The following is a 9,013-nucleotide window of genomic DNA, read 5'->3' as shown; positions in this document are numbered from 1 at the left end:
CCTGTATCAGGCGCACCTTAGTCTCCAGAGAGACACTGTTGCTCCTGAGTACGTTTGAGAGGTCCCTAACAGCAGACTTTCCCATCGCGATACGCTTTATTTCAACAAAGTACTTGAAATAATGGAAAAGCATAAAAGTGCAAACCAAAATATTAAGACCAAAATGGCAGAAGTGTCCAATACACCGCTGCTACTGTTGATTGCCGTCAAGTGGAGCATGACTCATAGGGACCCTATGAACAGAAAGCCTGAAGCCTTTCTATAACTATCATTATTTATCAAAGTACATACAGTTTCCAGAGGCTTGTTGTTTAGGAAGTGGATGCCCTTCCTGCTGAGGGGACAAAAAAGTAGAACTGAAGATATGGAACAGAGAGTCAGTGAGCTAGAACAAGAGTCTCGTTGGAAACATAACTAGAAGAAAAAAAAATCAGAAATGAGACATGAAGAAAACATTAGAATCATATTAGATGAAAGCAAAAGGAACAACATATGTATGGCTGAAATTCCAGAACATGAGAGTAACAAGGAAGTCAATGAGAAAATTGTGGAAGAAGTGCTAGAAGAAAACATACGTATTTGGAAAAATGGGGAAATCACATTCAATAAGCACAGCAAACACTAAATAGACTAGTTCTGAAAAGAAAAATATCAAGACATAGTAAAATGAAAAGATAAAAGTAGTGTGAGAAAAAAAGGAGTCACCTGCAAAGGGAAAACAATTAGATTAAGTTCTGATTGTTCAGTGGAAACCATGTAAGCTAGAAGACAATGGGGTGAGATACACAGAAGGTTGAAAGAAAAACAATTGCCAGCCAAGGATCCTATACCCAGCAAAGCTCTCCATCAAATATGAAGGAGAAATTAGATACTTTGTAAAAAAGATGAAAATTGTGAAAAACAAGACTAAAACTACAAGAAAATTTTAAGTGAAGTCTTTCACAAGAAGACATCATAGGAAGTAGAGGGACCATAGTAACCACAAACAACAGAAAATGAAACACAGCAAAATGGCAATGGTAAAACCTAAGCTTACAATAATCAGACTTAATATGAATGGACTAAATGTGTCAAATAAGAAGAAGAGAGTAGTAGAATCGGGGGGGGGGGAAATCAAAGCCCATCAATATGTTGTGTACAAGAGACAGATCTCAAAAAGAAGAGAAAGACAGACTCAATATCAACAAAGCCTAGGTAAAAAATATTAAAAGCAAATAGCAACATTAAAAAGCAGGAGTGACCTACAACCAGGAGAAGATAAAATGGATCAATGGGACAACCGAAGACTCAAATCCCTCTACACATACAAAACCTTCTCCAACAGGGTAAAAAGGGAAGCCATAGACTGGGAAAAAATATTTGGCAATGACATGTCTGATAAGGGCCTTATATCTAGAATTTACAGACTACTCGAGCACCACAACAAGATAAAGGTAAACAACCCAATTGAAAAATGGGTGCAGGATATGAACAGACACTTCACCAAAGAAGACATTCAGATGGCACACACACACAGGGGAAAATGTTAACAATCCCTAGCTCTCAGAGAGATGAAAATCAAAACAACTATGAGGTAAGATTAGCAAAATTTGACAGAACAGTAAACAACAAATGCTGGTTAGATTGTGGATAAATTGGAACCCTTATTCATTGTTGTTAGGAGTGTAAAATGGTGCAACCACTGTGGAAGGCAATATGGTGCTTTCTCAAAAAGTTGAAAATAGAAACAGAATTTGAACCAGCAATTCCACTACTAGGAATTTACCCTAAAGAAACCAGAACTGCCACACAAGCAGATATAAGCACACCCATGTTTATTGTGGCTTTGTTCACAATAGCAAAGAGTTGGAAACAACCCAAGTGCCCATCAATAAATGAATGGATAGAGAAGCTGTGGTATAGTCACACAACGGAATACTATGCTGCATTGAAATACAAGTTCATGAAATATTATTCAAAATGAGTGACCCTGGAGGACATTATGCTGAATGAAATATCTTAGTCACAAAAGGACAAATATTGCACAGGGCCACTGTTGTAAAATGGGACTTAAATCGAGGTTGAGGGAAGACTGAGAAAGGATAAATAATGTATACTGCATTGAAACAGATAAAGGAGAGAACTGTTTAAAGGCGATATATGATTAGACATTATTGTCATAACAGGAGTCCAGAATGAAGGCTGCACAGTGGAGTGGACTTGGGGGGAGGGATTGTATAAGAATGAAAGACTTTTTCTTTTACTTTTCAAAGACAAGAGCAAATTGGCGGGTGGGAAGAAAAGTACAACAATGAATGGAAACCTTAAGTCTCTGTAAATTGTCATTGAAAAAAATAAAAAGGGAAAATGTTAAGTTTGTTTGCAGAGAAAAAAAAAAAAAGAGACCCCAAATAAGCACTTCTGAAGAACAAAAATTGAAGTGGGAGGCATAGCACTCTCTGACCTCAAAACGTAGTACACAGCATGGTACTGATACAACAGGGACATAGACCAATGAAGCAGAATTGAGAACCCAGAAATGGACCCATCTAGCTTTGGTCAACGGATATTTGGCATGGAAATAAAACCTATCAAATGGGGAAATGACAACCTCTTCAACAAATGGTGCTGGCAAACTGGACTGCTACAGAAAGCTGAAACAAGATCCACATCTCACTCCATATAAAAAAATCAACTCAAGTGGATCGGAGACCTGAGAATAAAGCCCAAACTATAAAGTTCATCAGAGACAAAATGCGTTCAAGCTTAGATGGCCTAGTCTATAAAGAGACTGCCAAATACAACCAGAAATGCACAATCTGGAGAAGATAAAATTGATGAATGGAACCTTCCAAAGATTAAATTCCTGTGCATATCAAAATCATTTTCCAACAAAAAAAACCTACTGACTGGGAAAAAACATTTGGTAATACCATTTCACACAAAGGTCTCATGAAAAAAGTTTACAGAATCCCACAGGGTCTCCATCAGAAAAAACTGATAACACAATTACAAAATGGGCCGAAGATATGGAAATAGTTTTTTCTGAAGATATTTTGTTGGTCAATAGACACAAGAAGCAATGCTCCAAGTCACTGGCAGTAAGTGATGAAAATCAAAACCACAATGAGATACCATCTCACTCCAGTAGCAAAGTTTTAACAGAACAAAAAGTACTAAATGTTGGAGAGGATTTGGAGAGAGAGGAACTCTTATACACTGTTGATGGAATTGAAAATGGTACAACCACTCTGTAAGGCAGTTTGGCACTTCCTCAAAAAGCTGGGCACAGAAATTCCACACGACCCAGCTATTCCAGTGCTTTCATTCCCGAGAAAATGAAAACTGAGACTTGTACACTAATGTTCACAGTAGTGTTATTCATCATCGCAAGAACATAGAAACAGCCTAACTATCCAACCACAACAGAATGGACTGAGATATCATGGTACATTCACACAAAAGACTATTACACAGCAGTCAGGAGCATTGATTTTGTAAATCACTACCTAACTTGGGAGGAACTAAAAAGCATTATGCTGATTGAACTAACTCAGTCCCATAAGGACAAATATTGTGTAAGACCATTATTGTAGAGCATGTATGAGGATCCAAGGGGTGGGGGTGGGCGAACAGAGGGGACAGGATGGGCAGGGGATGGTTACTCATAGGTTCACACAATTTGATGGAGGGAGGGATGAATAAAGGAGATGGGAAAGATCTGATGTTAAAGATAATGTATATGAACTTTATAAGTAAATCAGTATAGAATTGGTATTTAAAAAAAAAAAGATGGCAGAAGTATACAGAGTAACTGTACCAAAAAGTATTGTCTGACACAGAAGAATTTCAAGAAACAACATATGATCAAGAGGCATAAGTGATGGAAGAGGAAATTCAGACTGCTATGAAGAACTTGGCAAAAAATAAGACCCCAGGAATTGATGGCATATTGTTGGAATGTTGATATATTTCAACAGACGCTAAGCTGGATGTTCTCACCAGGTTCTGCCAAGAAATCTGGAGGACACTGACTCGAAGAGATCTATTATTTATTCCCATTCCAAAAAAAAGGTAATCAGACAAAAGTATGGAAATTACTGAACAATATCACTAATACCACACACAAGGAAAACCCAGGTGAAGATTATCCAGAAATGACTGAAGCAGTACATTGACAGAGAACTACCAGAAACACAAGCTGAGTTTAGAAGAGGTCGTGGCAGTACAGACATTACAGCCAATGTCAGATGGATCTTGGCAGAAAGCAGAGTACCGGAGGAATGTCTGTCTGTGTTCAACTGACTATGCAAAGGCATTTGACTGTTTGGATCGTAAGACACTGTGGCTAACCTTGAGGAGAAGGAGAACCCCAGAACACTTGATTGTGCTATACTTAGACCAGGAAGCAATTCTCAGAAGAGCAAGGCAACACTGCATGGTTCAAAATCAGTAAAGGAGTACATCCTATTAGGGATATGTCCTGTCTCCATACATTTTCAATCTAAATGCTGAACAGATCATTTGGGGGTCGGGGCTTTATGAGGAGGAATATGGACTCAGGATTGGACGAAGATTCATCTACCACTTGCATTATGCAGATGACACAATCTTGCTTGCTGAAACTAAGAGGGACCTGTAGTGTTTGCTGCAGAAGGTCAAGAACTGTAGTCTTCAATATGAACTGAAGCTCAGCATCAAAAATATAAAGATTTTCCTTACTGGGCAAACTGGCAGCACCATGACAGATGGTGAAGAGACTGAGTTTGTTAACAATTAAAGCTTACTTGGCGCCATAATTAGTACTCTTGGTACTAGCAGTCATGGAATCAAAAGACGAATTTCACAGGGACAATTTGCCATTAGGAACCTCTCCAGAGTGCTGAAAAGCTACAATTTCAGTCTAGAGACTAAGATGTGTCTGATCCAGGCCATGGTATTCGCAATTACTTGCTAAGCATCAGAGAGCTGGACAATGATTAAGGATGACAGAAGAAGAAGTTGTGGTGCTGGATAAGAGTCTTGAACATACCATGGACTGCCAAGAAAACAAACAGGTCTCTCTTGGAGAGGGTGAAACTAACTTTGTCCTTGGATTGTGAAGCTTCGTCTCACATACTTTAGTATGTTCCTCCAGGAGGAACTGGTCCTTGGAGAAGGGCATCATGTTTGAAGGGTAGATAGCGGACAGCACAGGAGAGGAAGACCCAGGATGAGATGATACAGTAACTGGAGCAATGGGGATTAAGTCAGTGAGACTGGCTCAGGATAGGGCAGACTTTGGAGCTACAGTACACAGGGTGTCTATGAGTTACAGGCAACTTGATGGCACACAACAACAGGAGTAACAACTAGGCAAGGCTATTCTTTGAAAAGGAATATTATATTTAAAAAGATGAGAGTGTCAGTGAAGGAGAAGAAGCATCTTATTAGCATTCCTTATGACTGGAATAAAAGCAGTTCTACCATTGTTGTTTTTTTGCTGAATGCTGTTGTGTCAAGCATGACTCTTAGGGACCCTATGAAGAGAAGACCTGAAGCCTTTCTATAACTCTCGCCATTTACCAAAGTTCATCGAGTTTCCAGAGGCATGTTGTTTAGGAAGTGGATGCCACTCCTGCTTCCAATTGTACAACAGGAAAAGAACAAATGTACCAGTGCCTCAAAGAAGAAACTGGGTTTTCTCATTGTCTTAATGATTCTCTAGTAAACAACCTTGACGTAAAATAATGAAATCTCATCTTTAAAAAAATAAACCCAATATAAACCTGAGAGGTTCCACAATAATATATTGTGTATATATTTAACATTAATATATACACCATGCTGTTGACAAAAAGTTAAAAGGAAAATTACGCAGTGAGAGGAGCATCAGACTAGGACTCAGAATATTTGAGTTCTGCCTCAAGTTTGTCACTTAATAAATGTTAAGAACTCTGAGTTATGTACTGTTGGACTGAACCCAACTCACAGCCAACTCTCCAGTAGGTTTTCATTTAGGAGGAGATTCCCTATGTTTCTCTGTAGAGAAGCTGACAGATGTGAAATGTGGGCTTTTTGGCACAACTCCTTACCACTAAGCCATCAGTATGTGTGTGTGTGTGTGTGTGTGTGTGTGTACACACACACACACAGAGAGAAAGAGAGAGAGAGACAGAGAAAGTGTGCAAGCGAGCGGGAGTGAGAGCAAGCGTGCACGCAAGAGAAAGTATAAGAATTGGATATGTGGTTGAGGGGATGTAGGTCAGGCAACTCACTGAAGGCTCCTGCCAGCTTGTTATCTCCACATTTTCCTCATTGATGTTATCCTGACCAGTGACTTACACTACAAGACTTCTTATGCTTCTTGTTTGCTTTCTTCTTCTTTGCTTCCTCCCCAGTTCCCTACTCCTCTCATCTTTCCTTTTTGCTTACATTTCATCCTCTTCATAATGTGGTTCAGTTACTGTGTTTTACAGTCTCTGAAAACCCATTAGAAGGTCAGTTTGAATTGGTTTCAACTCAACGGCACATAACAAAACAGAATCATCTAATAACAGATTTGTCTCTTCAAAGAGTTGTGAAAATAAAATATTAAAAAATGCTGAAACATTTCAAAAGAGTAAAGGGAAACAGATTCCTTAAATACAAATGTTGTCTTTAAAACAAGAACGTTAACTTTTTTATTTGTACGCATTTATTTAAATCCATTTGTTCCAAAATGTTCAAAAGGCACTTTAAAAAACATATTTAAAAATACATTTTCTCACTTAAGGTGATCACTTAAAATAAGCAAGTCACTAACTAGACATTTTTTTAAATCCATTCATGATCCTTTATATATATTTTTTCAACTCCAAAACGCAAACTTTCATTGTGTAATATAACATACTGCTTAGTAGTAAGATTAGTTTCCTTCTAATAATATACTTTCCATGGATTATTAATCTGGATGCTCTGTAAAGCTAGCTCTTTAACATTTTTTTTTTAAAAAGTGTATGTGTAAATTTTAAAATAGTCATTGATTCTACTAAAACTGAGCTTTGGAAAGCAAACCTATGAGTTGAATTCTGATTTACAGCAATCCAACAGGACAGTGCTATAGGATTTCTTAAATTGTACACTTTGAACCACTGACCTTTAGGTTTGCAGTTGAGTGCTTAATTAAGATTCCATCAAAATCCCCCCCTTTTTTAATAGAAAACACTTCCTATTATGTAAATAATAATAACATTGCTATTATGTAAAAATTGGCCTAAGAAAAACCAGAGATGTATTTATAGGATAGAAAAGTACAAAGAAAAACTAAAATCATCACACAATTCTAAATACAAAAACTTTTTCATACTGTGGCATTGCAACTTTTACTTTTCTTAAAACTATCCCTCTCCCACTGGATATCACTTAATTCTTACAGGTTTTAAACAAGATAACCAATGCTGAGTTAATGTTTGCACATTTACCACATTATGCCAGTACCTTTTTAAGTGCTGTGTAAACATCCATTTCCACTTGCATCACAAATAGGTTAGAAGAACCAATGAGCTTTTTCATGACGTTTATACTAGAAAAAATAAAGCAGTATAAAAATATAATACAAAAATTTGACATTATAAAGGGGAATGAAATAATTAAATTTATAAGTTTTTAGTTAACAGAAGAATGGATAATTTTTAAAAATACTAATTTTCTGCTTTCCCCTTTTCAAAAGCCACCAGTGTTCTTTGTTGCAGGCAGTTCCTATATTATAAGCAAAATCTATTGCTGTTCATTCAAATCTTTAACTGAAATCTGTATGTGTTTCAGTACAGGGGCCATATGCACTTATTTTAGTGCAAGAAAAATCTTTAAGCCTATATTCAGTGATTTCAAAGCTGCATTACGAAGTAAATAAAGATGACTGTGACAAAGAATTTACAGGGCGTAGTTCAATCATTTCTAAGTGAAAGTAAATTTACATTAGCATTAAAAGGCAAGTGGGAGTTGTGCACAGATCACTAGTCAGACATTCCCAAGGACTGTCTGTAATCCCCTTTACATTGGACAATTAATTTCACTATTAACACAAAACTCAAACTCAGCTTCACATTTTGCATTTTCCTGAAAAGACAAAAAGCGTCCCACTAGCCATATGCAATTTTACTTCGAATAAACTCATATTCTCATTTGCCTGTTTTTACTGTTTTTAAATTGACTTGGAGACTAATTTACGAACTATAAATATTAGCTTTTAGTTATCACTTCTGAATACTGACATAACCTGTGTTTACAGTGCAGGCATATCTCATTTTATTTTTTTACAAATTGAAGGTTAACAGTAACCCAGAGACAAGAAAGTCAACTGGAATAATTTTACCAACAGTATGTGATTACTTCATGTTCATATCACCTTTTGGTAATTCTCAAAACACCACAAATTTACACATTATTTTACTGCATACTTTATATTGATAACCAAAGCAAAAAATACACTGCATCATTTGACTCATGGTGACCCTCCACTGAGTTTCTGAGGTTATAAAACTTTCCTGGAAGAAAACAGCTAAATTTTCTCCTGAGAAGCAGCTGGGGGATTAGAACTGCTGATAAATCTATCGTGAACAGGAAACACTAAGACAACACCAAGTGTAACATGTAACACCAAGCTACCAGTATTCTGTTAACAGACAAACAAAAAAAGTGTGCTAATTTATTATTTACAATGTTCTGGAACCAAACCCACAAGATTTCCAAGGTATGCCAGTACCTTTAATAAGCAGTTTCTTTAAAAAACAAAAACAAAACAAAAAAAAACCCACCACACCCAACCAAGTATTTTTTAAGTTATATTATTTGAACAATATAAAATTCAAAACAAAATTTTAAAAGTGAAAAACAAATCCTCATCCATGTTCGTGCCTTGGAAAACGCAATCTGGTTCCAGGGAGCATTCTTTTTTTTTCTAATTTATGCAGATGACACAACCCTGCTTGCTCAAACTGAGGAGGACCTCATGCACTTGCTGCGAAGGGTCAAGGACTGCAGCCTTCAGTATGGACTGAGGCTCAATGTCAAG

The 9,013-nt window shown here is 36.9% G+C and overlaps 1 protein-coding gene across 1 annotated transcript in view; it reads right to left on the bottom strand.

Moving 5' to 3' along the window:
- Positions 1-9,013, bottom strand: part of GMCL1 (germ cell-less, spermatogenesis associated 1) — a 91,621-nt gene that overhangs the window by 49,880 nt on the left and 32,728 nt on the right. The window contains exon 7 of the mRNA XM_006882296.1: positions 7,438-7,522. Coding sequence (XP_006882358.1) covers positions 7,438-7,522 — 85 coding nt within the window. The remainder of the gene's footprint in view (positions 1-7,437; positions 7,523-9,013) is intronic.

The sequence above is a fragment of the Elephantulus edwardii genome, unplaced genomic scaffold (assembly GCF_000299155.1).
Source record: "Elephantulus edwardii isolate Elephantulus edwardi_28Jun2011 unplaced genomic scaffold, EleEdw1.0 scaffold00019, whole genome shotgun sequence".
NCBI classification, from domain to species: domain Eukaryota; kingdom Metazoa; phylum Chordata; class Mammalia; order Macroscelidea; family Macroscelididae; genus Elephantulus; species Elephantulus edwardii.
Note: the sequence above shows the minus strand (reverse complement) of the source record. Positions and strands in the feature narration are given on the sequence as shown.